The sequence below is a fragment of the Pristiophorus japonicus genome, chromosome 4 (genome assembly GCF_044704955.1).
Source record: "Pristiophorus japonicus isolate sPriJap1 chromosome 4, sPriJap1.hap1, whole genome shotgun sequence".
Taxonomy (NCBI): Eukaryota; Metazoa; Chordata; class Chondrichthyes; family Pristiophoridae; genus Pristiophorus; species Pristiophorus japonicus.
Window position 1 is genome coordinate 273639916 of NC_091980.1, and position 24700 is coordinate 273664615.

General features: G+C 44.1%; 1 protein-coding gene across 1 annotated transcript in view; it reads left to right on the forward strand.

Moving 5' to 3' along the window:
• slc24a4b (solute carrier family 24 member 4b) overlaps nucleotides 1–24700 on the forward strand; it is a 372991-nt gene that overhangs the window by 335864 nt on the left and 12427 nt on the right. The window contains exons 13-15 of the mRNA XM_070877549.1: nucleotides 10148–10262; nucleotides 12561–12673; nucleotides 16954–17019. Of these exons, the coding sequence (XP_070733650.1) occupies nucleotides 10148–10262; nucleotides 12561–12673; nucleotides 16954–17019 (294 nt within the window). The remainder of the gene's footprint in view (nucleotides 1–10147; nucleotides 10263–12560; nucleotides 12674–16953; nucleotides 17020–24700) is intronic.

Genomic DNA, 24700 nt, shown 5'->3' on the forward strand with positions numbered 1-24700 from the left:
TGTTTTTGCTTCTGCCACTTCTTATTTATTTATCTTAGTTTTGATAGAAATTAAGTGAAATTATGCCTTGAATACAGTTTGCACTGTAGCATTTGGGGTTGGTGCGAATTTATCAGTGTAGCCAACAGTGTAGCTGGAGGCAGCCTTCAGTACTCCCATCAACAGGTTTCCAAATGAATTGTGGTGCGCTGCATGTTGCACAACTTGGCCATAATGAGGGGCCAGGCATTGCCAGTAGGGATTGCAGGCCCACCTCAGGAGGAGGACAATGACGAAGAGGAGACCCCCTTTGGATAGCCACACCATCCATGGGGGAGGCAGCGTGGACATGCTGCTGGACCAAGAGACGCACGTCGCCAGCTCATAATGGACCTGTTCTCCTAAATGGAAGAAACTGAGGGATGGAGCTAATACTGAACATGCTATGTGCCCATGAAGGCACATCTCCAGTTAATGTTGGAATGATTACGCTTGTAAATAGTTTCTTTGAATTAATGCACTTTATTGTTGCCCAGTGCCCTAGAACATAACATAAGAACATAAGAAATAGGAGCAGGAGTAGGCCATACGGCCCCTCAAGCCTGCTCTGCCATTCAATACGATCATGGCTGACCCAATCATGGACTCAGCTCCACTTCCTTTCCCGCTCCCCATAACCCCTTATTCCCTTATCAATTAAGAAACTGTCTATTTCTGCCTTAACTTTATTCAATGTCCCAGCTTCCACAGCTCTCTGAGGCAGTGAATTCCACAGATTTACAACTCTCTGAGAGATGAAATTCCTCCTCATCTCAGTTTTAAATGAGCGGCCCCTTATTCTAAGATCATGCCCTCTAGTTCTAGTCTCCCCCATCAGTGGCAACATCCTCTCTGCATCCAACTTGTCAAGCCCCCTCATAATCTTATACGTTTCAATAAGATCACCTCTCATTGTTCTGAATTCCAATGAGTAGAGGCCCAACCTACTCAACCTTTCCTCATAAGTCAACTCCCTCATCACTGAAATCAACCTAGTGAACCTTTTCTGAACAGCCTCCAAAGCAAGTATATCCTTCCTTAAGTACGTAGACCAAAACTGTAGACAGTACTCCAGGTGTGGCCACACCAATACCCTGTCCAGTTGTAGCAGGACTTCCCTACTTTTATATTCCAAAACCTTTGCAATAAAGGCCAAGATTCCATTGGCCTTCTTGATCACTTGCTGTATCTGCATACTAACCTTTTGTGTTTCATGCATCAGGAGCCCCCAGGTCTCACTGTACTGCAGCACTTTGCAATCTTTCTCCATTTAAATAATAACTTGCTCTTTGATTTTTTTCTGTCAAAGTCCATGACCTCACACTTTCCAACATTATGCTCAATCTGCCAAATTTTTGCCCACTCACTTAGCCTGTCTATGGGCTAGAACCCCCACGTTTGTGCTTACCTCCCAAAAATGGGCGTTATTTCTGGTGTGGGCTGTAAAAAAGGGCTTTCAGATTGCCGGCTTCTCGCCCATTCTCAAAAAACCTAGTTTACATTTTTGAAAATGGGCGTTACCACGAGCGATATCAAATGGGCGGTAGCGTAAAATTTTTCTGACCTTCTGCCATGAAGTCTGGCCGTCTTTAGCAATGGCATGGCAACGCTCGATTCCCATGATTCTGGAGGTCAAAGGTCATCATGACATGCGCAGAAAAGGAGACAGAAAGGGAGTTCAGAGGCACTGAAAGTATGTGTGGCTGTGGTGTGTGCTTGTTTGGCTGTTGTGGGAGTGGGAGGCACGACGGAGATTCACCAACAGCAAAAAGCCCACTAAGTACCAAGAACATAGATGGCATGGAGTTTTTGTCCAATAAATAACATAAAATGGAAGGGATGGAGGAGACCCTGGAGCTAGTAGCCAGGCACACTGGTGGCAGAGGGCTCCCAGTGGTCCCAGATCACCACAGTGCATCCCAATGTGACGCACCCCCATTGCCAACCACATATGAGAGCCAACAGCAACATCTTATTTATGGCTCGGAGCACGCTCCCACCTTGGGACCGTCGTCTCCCGTATCTATCCAAGCAGCGCTTCGGCCATCATCCCTGCTCCCCCCCCCTCAATAAAGCATCGCCTTAGGAGCACCTAAGCCAGGTGGCTTGGAGTCAGGAGGGGAAGGGGTAGAGGTGGGGAGGAGAAGGTGGGGGGGGGGGTTGCGGGGGAAGGGTTGGTTTGTACAGAAATACTGATGATTTCAGACTAATGTTCGGTTTAAATGTTTTTTATTTAACAATACCTTGCAGCACATTGGCTCAGATAGCTGCACCATTACACGCTGATGATTCCTTAACATCAAAGGGTGTAAGCACACTTAACTTCAATCAACTTAAACTTTAACTGTTACCAAGATTGATGGAGCATCTGCACACCCAGCAGTGTGTCAGCCTTGGAAATAGCACCAACGTTCTTTCAGGCAAAGCCATCATTGATGAGCTCCTGACGTAAGGCTCTTGCAGCTATCATGGCACCATGGGCCTTTTCATGCGGTCTACAGGGGGGCGGGAGCATGGCTTCAGTATCAGCTGATTGTCTGGGCCGATGTTATCGTCCACCTCCTCTTCCTCTTTCTGGTGAGGTGAACTGTCAGACTCATCAGGCAATTCTTGTCCCTCCTGATAGCCAATTTGTGTATCATGGAGCAGACCACCACGAATTGAGCTTCCTGCTCAGGGTGGTATTGGAGCTCACTTCCTGAGCGGTCCAGGCATCTGAAGCGCTGCTTCAGCACTCCAATGGTTTTCTCCACGATATTGTGAGTTGCTCTGTGGCTCTCGGTGTATCGCCTCTCGGCTTCAGTGTGGGTGTCATGCAGCGGGGTCATCAGCCAGGTGGCAAGGCCATATCCTTTGTCCCCAAGCATCCAACATTGACCTTGTGGCTCATTGCTAAACAAGTCAGATACAGTGCTCTCACGCAGGATATGCGCATCATGGTTGCTGCCGGAAATTGAGCATTCACTGCCAGTATAATTTGCTGCTGGTTGACAACCAGCTGGACATTCAGGGAGTGGAATCCTTTGCGGTTCCTGAAAACCTCTGCATCCTAAAAAGGTGCCCGCATCGCAAGGTGCAGGGAGCAATACAGTCTATTGCTCCCTGCACCTTGGGGAAGTTTGCAATTCTGGAGAAACCTAGAGCACTCTCACTCTGTGCCTCACTGGTCATAGGGAAGCTGATCAAGTCCCTCCTGTGTGCGTACAGGGCTTCAGTGACCTGTCTAATGCAGCAATGTGTGGCATGCTGAGACAGTCTGCAAATGTTGCTAGCTGTGGCCTGAAAAACACCCGAGGCATAGAACGACAGTGCCGCGATGACGTTGGCCTCGACAGGCAGTGCAGTTCTGATGGTGCTGGCAGGCTGCAGATCTGCCCTTATCAGCTGGCATACCTCAGTGATAACCTCTTTGTGGAAGCGCAGTCTCCGAAGGCAGGTGATGTCGGGCAAGTCGAGGTAAGAATGCTTCTCCTTGTACTTGCAGCGGGTGTAAGGTCTGGTCCTGCTCATCAGTCTGTCACTTCGTACACTGGGCACATAATGCAGTGCAGTGTTCCTTCGGCGATGTCAACTCTGCCGCATGTATTTGGTCACCAGAGAGGATGAGAAAGGACAAGCCCCATTGCAGCAGCTCTCTGTTTGCCACCGATTGCACACAAACAAGGAATGTCCCGACGAGCACACCTCTTCAATTCCAATTGGTCACAGTGTGGTCAAGATGTTTTTAGAGATGTTTTAACTCCAACAACCTGCAGAGTATATCCTAACTCCACCGAGGTTGAAGTACAGCAGCCTTTTAAAGGACGCGACAACATGGCGGCCATAACGCTGTGATTCGTCCCGGTTAGTTCCACTTTTTGTGGGCGGTTTTTTGAGCGAGCGATATTGTGGGCGATATTTGTGCGAGGTGGTGAAATTGCCGATGGACAATCTCCATGGCCGCTAGTTTGGGTAAAAATGCTCTTTACGACAAAAAACAGTTGCCAAGCGCTAATATTGAATCTCAGCGTTATTTCCGTGCGGAAAGTAACACTGGGTGATATTATGGGCGTTGAATTAGCCCATCCTGCTGATTTCATCCCAAAAAAGTGGGCAGGCGGTAATATTTTTTCTCAGCGTTAAGCCCATTGGGAAAATAACGCTCGGCGATAAGTCTCCTAAAAATGCCCGTCAGTTTCCATTTTGTGCCAAAATGGGCGATATCTGGGCGTTACACGTCATTTCAGCGGTAAAATGGGCATTAAGTGGGCGTTAAGCAGGCAAAAAAAGTGGAGGTTCTAGACCCAAGTCCTTTTGCAGGATTTTTGTGTCCTCCTCACACATTGCTTTTCCTCCCACCTTTGTATCGTCAGCAAACTTGGCTACATTACACTCAGTCCCTTCATCCAAGTCGTTAATATAGATGTGTCCTTCAAATCCAAATCATTTTGGTCACTGGATCACAGACAGATTCGAGAAGTCATTGTTCGGTGGTGAAAAAGTAATTATTGGCTGAACATAAATCAATTGCTTGTGGTAGGCTGTCAAACTTGTGATGTCCAATGCACACTGTTGGCTATAGTACTGGCAGGCAAAGCTCCATGAACTGACTATGCAAATGGATGGCATATTTGACAAACATGGCAAATCTTATGGAATTTGATTCTCCAAATTTGATGTGAGTGAACTGTTTCACTGTGTGCGACTAAACCAAGTGTTAAAGGTTATAAAGTCAGTGACTGGGCTAGAATTTCCTCTCACATCATCCATTTACCGCCCAGTTACTGCCCGTTTTGGAGAAAAATGTAACCATAAAAACATAGAAAATAGGTGCAGGCGCAGGCCATTCGGCCCTTCGAGCCTACACCACCATTCAATATAATCATGGCTGATCATGCAAGTTCAATACCCCACTCCCGCCTTCTCTCCATAACCCCTGATCCCCTTAGCCGTAAAGGCCACATCTAACTCCCTCTTGAATATATCCAACAATCTAGACTCAACAACTTTCTGTGTAGAGACCTCCACAGGTTCACCACTCTCTGGGTGAAAATGTTTCTCCTCATCTCGGTCCTATATGGCTTCTTCTTATCCTTAGACTGTGACCCCTGGTTCTGGACTTCCCCAACATTGGGAACATTCTTCCTAACCTGTCCAGTCCCATCATAATTTTATATGTTTCTATGAGATCCCCTCTCATTCTTCTAAATTCCAGTGAGTGTAAGCCTAGCCGATCCAGTCTTTCTCCATATGTCAGTCCTGCCATCCCGGGAATTAGTATGGTGAACCTTCGCTGCACTCCCTCAATAGCAAGCACGTCCTTTCTCAGATCAAAACTGCACACAATACTCAAGGTGTGGTCTCACCAACTGCAGTAAGACCTCCCTGCTCCTATACTCAAATCCTCTCGCTATGAAGGCCAGCATGCCATTTGCTTTCTTTACTGCCTGTCGTACCTGCATGCCTACCTTCAGTGACTTATGTACCATGACACCCAGGTCTCGTTGCATCTCCCCTTTTACTAATCTGTCACCATACAGATAATAATCTGCCATCCTGTTTTTGCCACCAAAGTGGATAACCTCACATTTATCCACATTATACTGCATCTGCCATGCATTTGCCCATTCACCTAACCTGTCCAAGTCACCCTGCAGCCTCTTAGCATCCTCCTCACAGCTCACACTGCCACCCAGCTTAGTGTCATCTGCAAACTTGGAGATATTACTTTCAATTCCTTCGTCTAAATCATTAATGTATATTGTAAATAGCTGGGGTCCCAGCACTGAACCTTGCGGCACCCCACTAGTCACTGCCTGCATTTTGAAAAGGACCCGTTTATTCCCACTCTTTGCTTCCTGTCTGCCAACCAGTTCTCTATCCATATCAATACATTACCTCCAATACCATGTGCCTTAATTTTGCACACTAATCTCTTGTGTGGGACCTTGTCAATACACCACATCCACTGGTTCTCCCTTATCCACTCTACTAGTTACACCCGCAAAAAACTCTAGAAGATTTATCAAGCATGATTTCCCTTTCATAAATCCATGCTGACTTGGACCGATCCTGTCACTGCTTTCTAAATGCGCTGCTATTTCATCTTTAATAATTGATTCCAGCATTTTCCCCACCACCGATGTCAGGCTAACCGGTCTATAATTCCCTGTTTTCTCTCTCCCTCCTTTTTTAAAAAGTGGGGTTACATTAGCTACCCGACAGTCCATAGGAACTGATCCAGAGTCCATGGAATTTTGGAAAATGACCACCAATGCATCTATTATTTCTAGGGCCAATTCTTTAAATACTCTGGGATGCAGACTATCAGGTCCTGGTGATTTATCAGCCTTCAGTCCCATCAGTTTCCCTAACACCATTTCCTGACTAATAAGGATTTCCCTCAGTTCCTCCTTCTCGCTAGATCCTCGGTCTCTAGTATTTTCGGGAGGTTATTCGTGTCTTACTTAGTGAAGACAGAACCGGAGTATTTGTGCAATTGGTCTGCCATTTCCTTGTTCCCCATTATAATTCACCTGATTCTGACTGCAAGGGATCTACATTAGTCTTCACTAATCTTTTTCTCTTCACATATCTGTCGAAGCTTTTGCAGTCAGTTTTTATGCAAGCTTACTCTCATACTCTATTTTCCCCCTCCCAATTAAACCCTAAGTCCTCCTCTGCTGAATTCTAAATTTCTCCCAGTGCTCAGGTTTGTTGCTTTTTCTGGAGAAATTTATATGCCCCTTCCTTGGATTTAACACTATCCCTAATTTCCCTTGTTAGCCACGGTTGTGCCACCTTTCCTGTTTTATTTTTACACCAGACAGGGATGTACAATAGTTGTAATTCATCCATGTGATCTTTAAATGTCTGCCATTGCCTATCCACCGTCAAACCTTTAAGTATCATTCACCAATCTATCCTAGCCAAATCACGTCTTGTACCATCGAAGTTTCCTTTCTTTAAGTTCAGGACCCTAGACTCTGAATTAACTGTGTCACTCTCCATCTTAATGAAGAATTCTACCATATTATGGTCACTTTTCGCCAAGGGGCCTCGCACAACAAGATTGCTAATTAATCCTCTCTCATTACACAAGACCCAGTCTAGAATGGTCTGCTCTCTAGTTGGTTCCTTGACATATTGGTCTAGAAAACCATCGCTTATACACTCCAGGAAATCCTCCTCCACAGTATTGCTGCCAGTTTGGTTAGCCGAATCATTATGTAGGTTAAAGTCACCCATGATAACTGCTGTACCCTTATTGCACGTGTCCCTAATTTCCTGTTTGATGTCATCCCCAACCTCCCTACTACTGTTTGGTGGTCTGTACACAACTCCCACTAACGTTTACTGCCCTTTGGTGTTTCGCAGCTCTACCCATATAGATTCCACATCATCCAAGCTAATGTCCTTCCTTACTATTGTGTTAACCTCCTCTTTAACCAGTAACGCTATTCCACCTCCTTTTCCTTCCTGTCTATCCTTCCTGAATATTGAATATCCCTGGATGTTTGAGTTCCCAGCCTTGGTTATCCTGGAGCCATTTCTCCGTAATCCCAATTACATCATATCTGTTAACAGCTATCTGCGCAGTTAATTCGTCCACCTTATTACGAATGCTCCTCGCATTGAGACTCAGAGCCTTCAGGCTTGTTTTTTTAACGTTCTTTGTCCTTTTAGAATTATATTGTAATGTGGCCCTTTTTGATTTTTGCCCTTGATTTCTCTGCCCTCCACTCTTGCTTTTCTCCTTCCTACCTTTTGCTTCTGCATCCCTGCATAGGTTCCCATCCCCCTGAATGGTACTACCTGTTTCACCTCCCGATTAGCGCCATTGGTAATTTGGGACTACCATTACCGCCGGCGTTGCTGCCCATCGCCCGCCCACGTTTCCCGCCCAAAAATTGATCAAATTTCCCCTGCGGCGGAAATTTCCCCAAAAAGTTTGTTTTTTCCACCCGCTACCGCCCGTTATCACTCAAGATCGAAACCGGCCAGTTTTTAGGTACTTACCTTACTTGGGCCCAGTGTTATGCCTCCATTTTGTTTTTTATTTCTCTGTGGGAAAACAGCTGCATGTTTAGTTTATCTTTCACTCCCAATGTATATTACATAAGAACATAAGACATAGGAACAGGAGTATGCCATACGACCCCTTGAGGCTGCTCCGCCATTCAATAAGATCATGGCTGTTCTAATCAAGGACTCAGCTCCACTTTCCTGCCTGCTCCCCATAACCCCTTATCCCCTTATCGTTTAAGAAATTGTCTATTTCTGTCTTAAATTTATTCAATGTCCCAGCTTCCACAGCTCTTTGAGGCAACGAATTCCACAGATTTACAACCCTCTGAGAGAAGAAATTTCTCCTCATCTCTGTTTTAAATGGGCGGCCCCTTATTCTAAGATCCTGCCCTCTAGTTCGAGTCTCCCCCATCAGTGGAAACATCCTCTCTGCATCCACCTTGTCAAGCACCCTCATAATCTTATACGTTTCGATACGATCACCTCTCATTCTCCTGAATTCCAATGAGTAGAGGCCCAACCTACTCAACCTTTCCTCATAAGTCAACCCCCTCATCTCCAGAATCTCCGAATTGCCTCCAAAGCAAGTATATCCCTTCATAAAAATGGAAACCAAAACTGCATGCAGTATTCCAGGTGTGGCCTCACCAATACCTTGTATAGCTGTAGCAAGACTTCCCTGCTTTTATACTCCATCCCCTTTGCAATAAACGCCACACCTTGAAGGAGGACAAGCAGAAGCAGGAGCATTTGATGAGAAACAATAATCAGTCAGCCCAGCAATCCTGAGGCCTCATAGAAAATATTGCAACTGAGGTTTAAATTTCTGGCTTCTTCAAATTGTTTCCTGTCTCTTGTTTTATTTTGCAGTGCTTTCAAACAAGTATTATTACCCTGAAATCTTACAAAAACCCTCCCTTGCTTTTGCAGGGTTCCCAACTGTTGCCATTTACTCACAATTCAGAGAACATTAGTGTCTCAATCAGAAAAATTTGATTGCTTCAAAATATTTCAATCTGAATTTGCAGGGGTTCAGCTGACTAAATTTTATTCCGTTTTTAAAATCTGTCCCTAATAAAGATGAGTTACTACCATGCCCTCCCCTCTATACACTGATCTTATTCAACTTGACCCACCTCTGCACTTTCAAAATGTCCAGCACTCTCTGTGTTCACTGCGCATGCAGGAGAATGCCCGCGCATGCGCAGAGAATATAAAACACACATTCTCCAGGGATGCTGCTCGCCTTTAGTAAGACAAGCAGATCGGCGACTTTTAGGTCCTTCACCACCGCCCGCTCCGGCCCGCTACCGCAACGCATCGTCACCGCCGAGACTCAACCACCGAAAACCGCGGGAGCGTGCAGCAGCGGTATTCCGGCGGTTCAAAAGATGGATGCAACTACCGGAATACTGTTCAGAACCCGGCGGCGGCGATCCCAAGGAAAATTCTAGCCCCCAGAGACTTTTAAGCTTAAATCACAGCTGTTGTTGCACAAAATACACAAGGCCAAATTATTACGACAGCAAACAAGCCAAAGTAAATCTAAAATACCTGAGGGAAATTCCCATTATTTTGTATTCATGAACCTTCATATGAACATATGGGTCACTTTAAAGGAACATCTGCCTTCAGACAGCCTTGTTCCTCTGGAAACCACTGATTTTTAAAATGTTAACTTTTTTTTAGTTCCTCAGTATAGATCATCCCAGCTCATCCTGCATCCTTTCCAGCCAAAGTGACAGGCGAAGATTTGCCTGTAAATCAAAGCCAGGCTGCAGCCCTCCAATCTGTTGAACCCATTCACATCCAGAATGATAGCCACGGTTGAGTGGCAGCATTCCTGCATGAAAGTAAAGATTTATAATTTTTCAATTGTTGGCAGAAGCAGATAAAAGTAATTCTGTTGCCAGCCTTGTTGAATAAGACATACCTGTGCGTTCAATCTGTTACATTTACAATTAATATTTGTAATTTGGACAAATATCTCGCATTGATACAGTGAAACCTGTCTCTAATGTCGATCTTTGTAACTGTCACGAGATAATATGTGCAGTAAAGTACAGATCCTATTGTGTTATATGGTTGTCATACATTTCATCTGTTTCCTTTTTGTGTGCAGGTAACTGTAATAGGGTATACGCTTGGAATTCCGGATATTATCATGGGAATCACATTTCTGGCAGCAGGAACGAGTGTTCCAGATTGCATGGCCAGTTTAATAGTGGCCAGACAAGGTACATATATATTTGATCATTTTACACTGGTTTATTAATGGAGCTGTGCAATATAAATACATCCTAACTTAGGCCACCTTAGCCACGACTTAGCCATAACATTTTCCAGCAGCCCAATCCATCTTTAAAACAACACAACTGTTAGATCAATAAAATTGATTTCTTCATAAAAGAATCAACTTTAACATTGATTGTTCTCATGCATTTGGAATTTTTCCTTGTCAGGTAACAGTGTCTAAGTAATTTTAATTATACAGAAAGCTCCTTTAAATTAGTTGGAATGGAGAATGGGTAAAGTTAATCATTCTTTCCATTATCAACATTGTTTATGTCAGTGTAACTTGCAGAGAAATATGTGTTGACTGCACTAACATTGGTGATTGAAGGAAAATAGAGACTGTTATGTACAAAGTACACTTTTATAGAATCACAGACATTTCAGTCCCAAAGTTGGCTAATTAAATGATCATCCCTGTGAGGGTGCTAGCTCCCTAACTGTATCAATCTCCTGGTGTAACTTTGGAGAGAGATTAGTGGGACCTCCCATAGAAGTTACATAGAATTACACAGAATGTACAGCACAGAAACAGGTCATTCGGCCCAGCAGATCTGTGCTGGTGTTTATGTCCCAGACAAGCCTCCTCCTGCCTTACTTCATTGAACCCTATCAACATGTTCTTTTATTCCTTTCTCCCTCATGTACTTACCTAGCTTACCCTTAATTGCATCTATGCTATTCTCCTCTACTACATGTGGTAACAAGTTCCACATCAAGCCCCATTAATAGCTGAGAGCGGTCATTTCTCTGGGGAGCTTCCATGAAAATACGACATGAGATCGGGAAAACTCCTGCGGAAATTCAGCACCTTCTACTTTAATGCTACTTCCTTGCTGTTTTTCCATACTCTTTAATACAACGATTAATCCTTTAAAGAAAAAAATCCTTCTAAACATCCCCTGTAGATTTCTGGTACTGATCCTAAATTTATGCTTATATGCCCTTGTCACTAATTCACCTGCCAGTGGAAAAAAAATTCCACTATGTACTATCCCAAATCCTTTCATAACTTTTAATGCTTCTATTCTCAAGTGTTTGCATAATATCATCACTGACAGTAATCTCTAGCCTCATCCCTAGTATCAGTGAATCTATGTTGCACGATTTCTGTGATTCCACTATCTTCTCCAGAATAAACTACCCAAAACTCTGATAGAAAAAAACATGGAACAGAAAAAAAGCTAATGTGACATTAAAAGAAAACTATATGCTGCATAGTGAATTGATTGCTCATCTAATAAAGACTCATTGTTTCTCCTCCCTTCCCCTGGGCCTCTCCCAACACTCCTCTGAACCAGCCACAAAGATGTACATGAAAATGGCTCATGAAAATTATCTGTTTTCCTCTTTGCACTGTGTTGAACCACCAAGTAATATGGCTGAGATCAGGAACTTAGCAGGGAAATTCATGAACACGGATTCATTTTGTACCTCTCCTTGATACCACATGTGGTTACGCAATGATGTTGTAGATCTGTGCTGTCACATATGATCTCAATACACTTCTACTGCACAACCGGGGAATGCCCAGTTTCCAGATGTAAAGCAGAGGAAAAAGGGTCTGAGACTGGTGCTTCTTCACCCTCTTATACTACCCTGAGATTTCTGGGGTTTGCCCCAAACTTGGTGGACTACCTGCATCCAACACAAGGTACGGGCATTGTAATTGTATGAAAATGAGGGCAAAAGAGTCTTAACAGCACCTACCACCTCATTTTTCTCTGGCAATGCTGATTGGGAAATCATTTGGAAGGGTCCCAAAGAAGCTGGAGGGTCTGAGAGAGGCAGGTACCGAGGCCAGGGAAGCCTGAAAAGCTAACTGACGATTTCTTCCCAAAAGGAGCCATCAGATCCTTGGGGTTGGAAGTATTCAAGCAGTCAAAAGGCTGTACAGCCGATGGCCATTATCACTGCTGCTGGCCTCTCAGAAGCCCAATTCTGGGCATCAGTCCCATCTCGGGGCCATACTCATAATCTGAACCCACAAGTGCAAATGAGTGCTTGTCAGATCAGGTAGTGCACTTCAGAGGAATATGGGGTCTCATGATTCCTATGCTAAACCGGAACTGAACTCATACAGATATAACCATTGCCATTATCACAGTAAAATTCTGAAACAAGAGTTTTGATGGCTTTTGTTTACAACAAAAAAATCACATTATTACAGATTAGTAACACTTCATCAATTGGTACATAGCCTGACAGATTTTTATGAATGCCTATTTTTAATTTTTATATAGGGATGGGTGACATGGCAGTATCCAATACAATAGGAAGCAATGTCTTTGACATCCTTGTGGGCCTAGGTCTTCCGTGGGGTCTTCAGACAATGGTTATTGACACTGGATCCGTTGTAAGTATGTTTTGATTTTCCTGTTTTTGCATCCTACATGTTTAGAATGGGTGTACAAATGATGGCCCTTGGGCCAAATATGGCCTCAAAGTCCAGTCAACTCAGTTGCTATTCACACTTATATTTCTTATTATCTGGTTGTCTTTGGGGGGTATGGAGGCTTGTAAAGATCTGATCTTAAGAATGTTGCCTCAATGGTGGATAAATTCTATGATTAATTATTTACAATGCAATTCACTGACATGGCCATTTTTCGAGATTTCAAAGGCTGATTTATAAATCTATGACATTATAACCACAGTCTTTGATTTTATCAGTGGAATTAACATCTAAGTTTTGAGATAATCAAAGAAACATAGAAATTTACAGCGCAGAAGGAGGCCATTTCAGCCCATCGTGTCCGCGCCAGCCGACAAAGAGCCGCACGGCCCTTGGTCACCAGCCCTGAAGGTTACATATAAACCTATGAACAATGAACAATGGCGGAAAAGTAAAGAGCATCCAGCCCAACCAGTCTGCTTCACACAAATGCGATACCCCATGTATTGCAACATTTTACACTCCACCCCACCCGGAACCATGCGATCTCCTAGAAGAGGCACAAAAACAGATAAAAACACAGGCCAATTGGAGAAAAAACTCTGGGAAAATTCCTCTCCAACCCATCCAGGTGATCAAAAATAGTCCAGGAGATCACTTTGGCCGTATTAGATTCCACAATGTACTTACCATCGTGTCTACGCCAGCCAACAAGAGGTTACCCAGTCTAATCCCACTTACCAGCTCTAGGTCCATAATGATACAGGTTACGGCACTTCAAGTGCACATCCAAGCATCTTTTAAATGTGGTGAGGGTTTCTACCTCCACCACCCTTCCAGGCAGTGAGTTCCAGATTCTCACAACCCTCTGCGTGAAGAAGCTTCCCCTCAAATCCCCTCTAAACATTCCACCAACCACCAACCACCAATCTATGCCCTCTCGTAATTGACCCCTCCACCAAGGGAAATAGGCCCTTGCAATCCACTATATCCAGGTCTCTCAAAATTTTATACACCTCAATGAAGTCTCTCCTCAGCCTCCTCTGTTCCAAGGAGAACAAACCCAGACTATGCAATCTATCCTCATATCTAAGTTTCTCCATTCGATGCAGCATCCTCATTAATCTCCTCTGCACCCTCTCTAGTGCAATCATGTCCTTCCTACAATACGGCGACCAGAACTGCATGCTGTATTCCAGCTGTGGCCTAACCAGTGCATTATACAATTTAAGCATAACCTCCCTACTCTTGTATTCTATGCCTCGGCCAATAAAGGCAAGCATTCCGCGTGCCTTCTTAACCACCTTATCCACCTGACCTGCTACTTTCAGGATCTGTGGACAAGCTCTCCAAGGTCCTGTTGTTCATCTACACTTCTAAGTGGCCTACCGTTTAATGTGTATATCCTTTCCTTATTAGCCCTCCCCAAGTGCATTACCTCACACTTCTCCGAATTAAATTCCATTTGCCACTGTTCTGCCCACCTGACCAGTAGATTGATATCCTCCTGCAGGCCATGACATTCCTCTTCATTATTAACCACACAGCCAATTTTAGTGTCCTCTGCAAACTTTTTAATCATACCCCGTATATTCAAATCTAGATCATTGATGTATACCACAAAAAGTATGGGACCCAGTACTGAGCCCTGCGGAACCCCACTGGAAACATCCTTCCTGTCATAAAAACATCCATCCCCTTTGCTTTTTAAAAAAGGAGGGAGAGAGAAAACAGGGAATTATAGACCGGTTAGCCTGACATCGGTAGTGGGGAAAATGTTGGAATCAATTATTAAAGATGTAATAGCAGCGCATTTGGAAAGCAGTGACAGGATCGGTCCAAGTTAGCATGGATTTATGAAAGGGAAATCATGCTTGACAAATCTTCTAGAATTTTTTGAGTATGTAACTAGTAGAATGGACAAGGGAGAACCAGTGGATGTGGTGTATTTAGACTTTCAAAAGGCTTTTGACAAGGTCCCACACAAGAGATTAGTGTGCAAAATTAAAGCACATGGTATTGGGGGTAATGTATTAACGTGGATAGAGAACTAGTTGGCAGACAGGAAGCAAAGAGTAGGAATAAACGGGTCCTTTTCAGAATGGCAGGCAATGACTAGTGGGGTACCGCAAGCTTCAGTGCTGGAACCCCAGCTATTTACAATATATATTAATGATTTAGATGAAGGAATTGAATGTAATATCTCCAAGTTTGCAGATGACACTCAGCTGAATGGCAGTGTGAGCTGTGAGGAGGATGCTAAGAGGCTGCAGGGTGACTTGGACAGGATAGGTGAGTGGGCAAATGCATGGCAGATGCAGTATAATGTGGATAAATGTGAGGTTATCCACTTTGGTGGCAAAAACAGGAAGGCAGAATATCATCTGTATGGTGACAGATTAGGAAAAGGGGAGGAGCAACGAGACCTGGGTGTCATGGTACATCAGTCATTGAAAGTTGGCATGCAGGTACAGCAGGCGGTGAAGAAGGCAAATAGCATGTTGGCCTTCATAGCGAGAGGATTTGAGTATAGGAACAGGGAGGCCTTACTGCAGTTGTACAGGGCCTTGGTGAGGCCACACCTTGAATATTGTGTACAGTTTTGGTCTCCTAATCTGAGGAAGGACATTCTTGGTATTGAGGGAGTGCAGCGAAGGTTCACCAGACTGATTCCCAGGATGGCAGGACTGGCATATGAAGAAAGACTAGATCGACTAGGCTTATATTCACTGGAATTTAGAAGAATGAGAGGGAATCTCATGGAAACATTTAAAATTCTGACGGGATTGGACAGGTTAGATGCAGGAAGACTGTTCCTGATGTTGGGGAAGTCCAGAAGCAGGGGTCACAGTCTAAGCATAAGGGGTAAGCCATTTAGGACCGAGATGAGGAGAAACTTCTTCACTCAGAGAATTGTGAACCTGTGGAATTCTCTACCACAGAAAGTTGTTGAGGCCAGTTCATTAGATATATTCAAAAGGGAGTTAGATGTGGCCCTTACAGCTAAAGGGATCAAGGGGTATGGAGAGAAAGCAGGAATGATCATATTGAATGGTGGTGCAGGCTCGAAGGGCCGAATGGCCTACTCCTGCACCTATTTTTTATGTTTCTATGTTTCCTACCTCTAAGCCAGTTTTGGATCAAATTTGCCACTTTGCCCTGGATTCCATGGGCTTTTACCTTCGTGACCAATCTGCCATGTGGGACCTTATCAAAAGCTTTGTTAAAATCCATATACACTGCATTGTACGCACTACCCTCATCGACCCTCCTGGTTACCTCCTGGAAAAATTCTATCAGGTTAATCAAACACGATCTTCCCTTAACAAATCTGTGCTGACCGTCCCTTATTAATCCTTGTCTTTCTAAATGTAGATTTATCCTGTCCGTCAGGAATTTTTCCCACAATTTTCCCACCACTGAGGTTCGGCTGACAGGCCTGTAATTACTTAGCCTATCCTTTCTTAAACAAGGTTACCACATTAGCAGTCCTCCAGTCCTCCGGCACCATGCCTGAATCCAAAGAGGACTGGAAAATGAAGGTCAAAGCCTCTGCTACTTCCTCTCTTGCTTCGCTCAACAGCCTGATATATATTTCATCCAGGCCTGGGGACTTATCCATGTTCAAAGCTGCCAAACCCCCCAATCCCTCCTCTCTCACTATGTCTATTTCGTCCAGAATTTCACATTCCTCCTCGATAGCAGTTCTATATTGCCCCTTTCCTTTGTGAAAATAGATGCAAAGTATTCATTAGAAGCAACCATCATCTTTTGCCTCCACACACAGATTACCCTCATGAAGCAAAAATTAAACTGCAGTTTTTTTTTTATGTGTGGACTGCCTACTTGTGCAACTTGTGTTTAAAATTATATTTCATTTCTTAGTTAGTTCTGGCCTTCTGCTAGCAAACTGTGATTGTTTTGCAATTCTCTTAATGGAAAATAAAATATACGCCTAACTCAGAGGTGAGAATCATGGCTGACAATGAAGAAGTCATTTCGATACACCCACGAATTATTTAATATATATCAAAGCAATGGAACATATCAGCCCAAAATCCCAACTTTAGGTAAAATCCCAACTAAAAATCATGCCCTCCAGAGGAAATCTTTTCATAAGCAGATAGCCACTCCAACTGCAGTGCAAGTGTTCTGATGCAGGAGTCATTATTAATGCTGCAGTATATCCTGACAGCGGTAACCTGCCTTTTTTGACTAAATGGTTTCATTTTGTTTTACAGGTACGCATCAACAGCAAAGGTCTTGTTTATTCTGTCATACTTCTTCTAGGATCCGTGGCACTCACAGTAAGTAAGCTGCTTTTTACATGTGCAAATATTCTCTAAAGGTGTCAGTTGCATCTCCGGATCCATGACACAAAATGAGTAATGGCTGAAGGATTTGAGTCTCATCTTGTGCTTTCTGCTGGCCAGTCCCAGAGCAGCATTGACAGTACTTGTGCAAATGCTGGTCTTAAACTGGAATATGGCGACTGTGCAAGCAGAGAGCTATCTGCTGTTACTTATTTTAGAAGTCTTTTCCGTGATGGCTTTACAAAAGGTAAGCACAGTTATAGCAGTGTGAAAACTATAGTTGGGAATGTATTCAGTACTGAATAACATAACTATGTTTAATACAGTAACGATTATATTTAGCTCACATACCAAAAGTTCTGTTATTCCATATCAACATATGAAAATGGCTGACAGGAAAAGACCTACTGGTCCATCAGACAGTTGCGATGCCTGATCCATCACAATACATACACTTATCACGGACTTGAAGTCATGTAATCTCCTGGGAGAAGCAAAACGTAAGATAAAAATCCAGCTCAATAAAGGAAGAAAAAATGGGAAAATTCCTCTCCGGCCCCTTAGGCAATCAGAACTAGTCTAGGAGATCACATTGGCCTCGCTTTAGGTTACAGGATACCTATCTCTTGTACGAGGTGATTGCCGATAAGGCCATCTCTGAACACTTCCTCGCGTCGCTCTCCACCCACATCCCTCTTCCACCACCACCATTCCCCCCCCTTCCCCCCGCCCCCCTCCCCATCCCCCGAACCCTACCTCCTTCTGTGTCCGCCCCTGGCAAAAACTCTCTCCTGACTCTCTTACAACTGCACTTATCAACACCCAACTGTCCAATCTTTGGCCCTCCATTCACCATAACATCTCTACAGCTACCGATCTGCTCAATCACACCCTCACCACCACCTTTAATGCACTAATTCCTGTTAAAACAATTACTCTCTCTCACCCAGGCCATTCCCCCGGTACAGCCCTGATCTTCACTCCCTTAAGTCCAAGGGACGTAGACTTGAATGGATATGGCGGACAACTGGTTTAGTCATTCACCGGCAGATCTGGCTGGACCACATAAATCACCATCAGGTCCTGCCCTTGTCTGTCAAAAATCGCTCACTATTCCAGAATCATTCTGGAATGTAAAGATGAACCCCGACTTCTATTCTCCACTAATAACCATCTTTTTAAACCCCTCTCCCCAGTCTCCACCCTCACCTCCGACAATAAGTGTGAGGAGCTCATGGACTTCTTTGTCTCTAAGATTGAGACCATCCGTTCAGCTGCCTCTGCCTCTTCACTTCCTTCCCCTACCCCACCGAGTCAAACTTCCTCTAAGGAAGCCTCCTGCCCTAGTCCTGACGTCACATCTTTCTACTGTTTCTCTCCGATCTCCCCTCATGACTTTTCCGAGCTCATCCTGTCCATGAGACCCACTTCCTGCTCCCTTGACCCTATTCCCACCAAACTGCTGACCACCCAACTTCCTTTTCTGGCTCCCATGTTAGCTGACATTGTTAACGGTTTGCTCTCCTCAGGTACTGTCCCCTTCTCCCTCAAATCTGCCGTCATCACCCCTCTCCTCAAAAATCCGACCCTCGGTCCCTCTGTCCTTACAAACTACCGCCCCATCTCTAAACTCCCTTTCCTCTCCAAAGTCCTTGAACATGTTGTCGCCTTCCAAATCCATGCCCATCTTTCCCATAATTTCAAGTTTGAATCCCTCCAATCCGGTTTCTGCACCTGCTGCAGTTCCGAAATGACTCATCAAAGTCACAAATGACATCCTTTGTGACTGACAAAGGCAAACTATCCCTCCTCGCCCTCCTGGACCTGTCTGCAGCATTTGACACGGTTGACCACTCCATCGTTCTCCAACGCCTCTCCACTGTCGTCCAGCTGGGTGGGACTGCATTTGCCTGGTTCCATTCTTATCTATCTAATCATAGCCAGAGAATCACCTGCAATGGCTTCTCTTCCCACCCCCACATCGTTACCTCTGGTGTCCCCCAAGGATCTATCCTTGGCCCCCTCCTATTTCTCATTACATGTTGCCCCTTGGCAACATTATCAGGAAACACAGCATCAGTTTCCATATGTATGCTGACGACACCCAGCTCTACCTCACTACCACTTCTCTCGACCCCTCCACGGTCTCTAAATTGTCAGACTGCTTGTCCAACATCCAGTTCTAGATGAGCAGAAATTTTCTCCAATTGAATATTGGGAAGAACGAAGCCATTGTTTTCGGTCCCCGCCACAAACTCTGTTACCCAGCCACTGACTCCAGCCCTCTCCCCAACTTCTGTCTGAGGCTGTACCAGAGTGTTCGCAACCTTGGTGTCATATTTCACCCTGAAATGAGCTTTCGACCACATATCCGCAGCGTAACTAAGACCGCCTATTTCCACCTCGTAACATCGCACGTCTCCGCCCTTGCCTCAGTTCATCTGCTGCTGAAGCCCTCATGCCTTTGTTACCTCCAGAATTGACTATTCCAATGCACTTCTGGCTGCCTCCCACATTCTATCCTATGTAATCTAGAGGTGATCCAAAACACGGCTGCCCGTGTCCTTAGCTCGCACCAAGTCCTTCTCACCCATCACCTCTCTGCTCCCTGATCTACATATGGCTTCCGGTGAAGCAACGCATCGATTTCAAAATTCTCAACCTTATTTTCAAATCGCTCCATGGCCTCGCCCCTCCCTATCTCCATAATCTTCTCCAGCCCCACACCCCCCGAGATGTGTCTGCGCTCCTCTAATTCTGCCCGCCTGAGCATCCCTGATTGTAATTGCTCAACCATTGGTGGCCGTGCCTTCTGTTGCCTAGGCCCCAAGCTCTGCCTAAACCCCTCCACCTCGCTACCTCTCTTTCCTCCTTCAAGACACTCCTTAAAACATTCCTCTTTGACCAAGCTTTTGGTCACCTGCGCTAATTTCTACTTGTGCAGCTCAGTGTCAAATTTGTATCTCATAACACTCCTGTGAAGTGCTTTGGAACATTTCATTATGTTAAAGGCGCTATATAAATACAAGTAGTTGTTGTTGTTGATCTCACAGATGCAGCTCTCGCTTGAAAGAATTCAGCGAATCAGTGTTCACTGCACCAGCCGGCAGCCTACTCCACACATCCTCGATTCTCTGGGGAAAGAAAAAATGCCTAACCTCCAACCTGGTTTTGCCTTTATATAACCTGACTTAACTTAACGAGTTGAACTAATTGATCGATATAAAACATAAATCCAGCCCCTTCATTATTATTCAATCAATCACTCCTGAAACATAGAAACATAGAAACATAGAAAATAGGTGCAGGAGTAGACCATTCGGCCCTTTGAGCCTGTACCACCATTCAATAAGATCATGGCTGATCATTCCCTCAGTACCCCTTTCCTGATTTCTCTCCATACCCCTTGATCCCCTTAGCCGTAAGATACATAACTAACTCCTTCTTGAATATATCCAATGAACTGGCATCAACAACTCTCTGCGGAGGGAATTCCACAGGTTAACAAGTGAAGACGTTTCTCCTCATCTCAGTCCTAAATGGCCTACCCCTTATCCTAAGACTGTGTCCCCTGGTTCTGGACTTCCGCAACATCGGGAACATTCTACCCGCATCTAACCTGTCCCGTCCCATCAGAATCATATATGTTTCCATGAGATCCCCTCTCATCCTTCTAAATTACAGTGTATAAAGGCCCAGTTGATCCAGTCTCTCCTCATATGTCAGTCCTGCCATCCCGGGAATCAGCCTGGTGAACCTTCGCTGCACTCACTCAACAGCAAGAACAACCTTCCTCAGATTAGGAGACCAAAACTGAACACAATATTCCAGGTGAGGCCTCACCAAGAGCCTGTACAACTGCAGTAAGACTTCCTTGCTCCTATACTCAAATCCCCTAGCTATGAAGGCCAGCATACCATTTGCCTTCTTCACCGCCTGCTGTATCTGTATGCCAACTTTCAATGACTGATGAACCATAACACCCAGGTCTCATTGCACCTCCCTTTTTCCTAATCTGCCACCATTCAGATAATAGTCTGTCTTCGCGTTTATGCCCCCAAAGTGGATAACCTCACATTTATCCACATTATACTGCATATGCCATGCATTTGTCCACTCGCCTAACCTGTGCAAGTCACCCTGCAGCTCACACCGCCACCCAGTTTAGTGTCATCTGCAAACTTGGAGATATTACACTCAATTCCTTCATTCAAATCATTGATGTATATTGTAAAGAGCTGGGGGCCCAACACTGAGCCCTGTGGCACCCAACTAGTCACTGCCTGCCATTCTGAAAAGGACCTGTTTATCCCGACTCTCTGCTTCCTGTCTGCCAACCATGCCAGTATATTGCCCTCAATACCATGTGCTTTGATTTTGCACACTAATCTCTTGTGTGGGACCTTGTCAAAAGCCTTTTGAAAGTCCAAATACACCTAACCACTGGTTCTCCCTTGTTCACTCTACTAGCTAAATCCTTAAAAAATTCCAGAAGATTTGTCAAGCATGATTTCCCTTTCATAAATCCATGCTAACTTGGACTGATCCTGTCACTGCTTTCCAAATGCGCTGCTATTTCATCCTTAATAATTGATTCCAACATTTTCCCCACTACTGATGTCAGGCTAACCGGTCTATAATTACTCGCTTTCTCTCTCCCTCTCTTTTTAAAAAGTAGTGTTACATTAGCTACCCTCCAGTCCATAGAACTGATCCAGAGTCGATAGACTGTTGGAAAATGATCACCAATGCATCCACTATTTCTAGGGCCACTTCCTTATTTACTCTGGGATGCAGAGTATCAAGCCCCAGGGATTTATCGGCCTTCAATCCCATCAATTTCCCTAACACAATTTCCCGCCTAATAAGGATATCCTTCAGTTCCTCCTTCTCACTAGACTCTCGGTCCCCTAGTACTTCCAGAAGGTTATTTGTGTCTTTGTTCGTGAAGACAAAACCAAAGTATTTGTTCAGTCGGTCTACCATTTATTTGTTCCCCATTATAAATTCACCTGAATCTGACTGCAAGGGACCTACGTTTGTCTTCACTAATCTTTTTCTCTTCACATATCTATAGAAGTTTTTGCAGTCAGTTTTTATGTTTCCGGCAAGCTTCTTCTCTGAAGGGAAACTATTTTCCCCCTCTTAATTAAACCATTTGTCCTCCTCTGCTGAATTCTAAATTTCTACCAGTCCTCAGGTTTGCTGCTTTTTCTGGCCAATTTATATGCCTCTTCCTTGGATTTAACACTATCCTTAATTTCCCTTGTTAACCCCGTTTAAACACCTTCCCCATTTTATTTTTACTCCAGACAGGGATGTACAATTGCTGAAGTTCATCCATGTGATCTTTAAATGTTTGCCATTGCCTATCCACCATCAACCCTTTACATAGCATTTGCCAGTCTATTCTAGCCAATTCACGCCTCAAACCATCGAAGTTATCTTTCCTTAAGTTCAGGACCCTAGTTTCTGAATTAACTGTGTCACTCTCCATCTTAATAAAGAATTCTACCATCTATGCTTCTCCAAAGTAGAGACCCAGCTCATTGAGCCTATCTGGGTAACTAATGTGCTTTAAACTGGGAATGACTCTTGGGGCCCTCCTCTGCCCCCTTTCAAAGGCCTCGATATCCTCCACCATGTGAAGAGACCAAAACTGGGCACAGTGTTCTAACTGAAGCCTAACCAAGGTCTTGTACAAGGACAAAATGGTATGCTTTGTTTTATATTGAATCGTCCTGTGAATACACCCTAGAAACCTATTGGCTTTAGCAATGGCTTCATGGCATTCGTCATGAACCTTTAGAGATTGATGCACTAAAATAACCAGATTTTTTTCTTTCACCGCTGGCTTTATTTCATTTCCCTGTAAGATGGATATGTGTAGCATTTGACCTGCCCATGCACAAAACACAACACATTTTTAAGTTAAACATCATTTTCTAAACACGGGTCCAATTCCCAAACACATCAAGATTTGCTTGGAGCAGTTAAGCATCCTCTCTAGTCCTAATTCTCTCACACATTTTATATTTAGCAGACTGATGGGTGTAATTGACAGTCTGAGAGCTGTATTCCTCATTTTGATATATTAGGTTGGGGGCTGTATTTATCAGTCTAACGACTACATTCCCCAGTCTGAGAGCGGTATTCATCAGCCTGATGGTGTATTTATTAGGTTGGGAGCTGTACTCATCAGGCTAATGGCTGCATTCACCAGTTGGAGAGTTGTATTCAGCAGACTGCGAGCTCTATTACTGAGCTTTCGGTCGTTGTGTTGCATTTTAACAAGCTAAGTACTTGATTATCTATTCTGAGGGTTGTTTATCATTGAATGTTGAATTTAACAGTTTGGCAGTCTTGCATTTAGGAGTCTCATGCACCTCTCCAGGGGCATCATTAAGAATTTACCACTAGCTGTATCTGAAAACAATATTCTATGTCTCTATTAAACAGTATTTAGGAGGCTGAAGAATTCTTTGCATTCTGCCAGTTGTACTTACCAATTTTATGTCTCTATTTATCAGTCCAAGATCTGTAATAGAATCTAATGCCCGTACTTATCAATTTGTGAGATGCACAAATCAGTTTTAGAAAATCTGTGCAGTCAACATACCTCTGTATGCATATCTCTACACACAGTATTACTCTCTTTGATTTGTTCAATCAAATGTGATGGATCTTGCACCTGCAACAACTGGTTTGCTGTCCATGGGCCTCTTGCTAGGCTCCTAGCTAATGCTAAAACTCCACTCTGGAAGCAAACTCTGTGCCTGAATATTGAGGGCCAGCTAGCTATTCAACCATAATAGGACATCACAGGTATACCCGATTCTGTCCTCACCTGATGTCTGCACTCTGCAGAGTTGGGTACGGGCCCACTATCATGAATCAAACCCCCTGGCTCATCATTCTCCCACTTCTCCTCCTGAGCTCAGGGCACTGCGGCACATTGTAGCACCTCGACTGTCAATGCAGCCCAGATCACTCAACTCCAGATCTGCAGATTGCAGATTGAACCGGGACAGCTTGGTTGATATGATGCAATACTGAGACCGTATGGTGCATTTATCCATTTCTTTACACGAACTCTGTGACTTGCTTCGAGCACATCCTTTTAAATTGGCTTATGTGCCATTAAATGCACTAGCGACCATGAGTACGCAGATTGTGGTACACTTTGTTAGTAACTTGTGTTACACCAAATGTCTCCTTCCCTTATCTGGTGCAAAGAAAATGTTAATGTTAAAATCATGCACAAAGTGGCAGTTGAAGAAAACGACCGCTTCCTCTCAGTTTTCTTTTACAGGTGCTGAGCTTTGAGTAGGATCTCTTTAAAGAAAGTCTCTTTTCTGATCCAATTTTCACGTTACATTGTAAAACTTCCATGTGGTGTCTTCTACCTGACTGTCAATATTACATGAAAAATTAAAATGAGGAAAAAATTATTGCACAAGAGAGGCTGTAGAATTGCAATTATTCTGTAGTTACTGATGTCTGGGTATAGTGTTTCATTATTCCGACTACAGCTTTCTACTGGGGCTATAAATCCCTCTCAGGCAGTGGCGCAGAATGGGCGTTATCAGATCGGCGGCCCAGTATACGCAGTGCCTAATATTCATTTCGATTTCAGTCAATCAGGTGCTGCATATAACGGGCGGCCAATCCGATA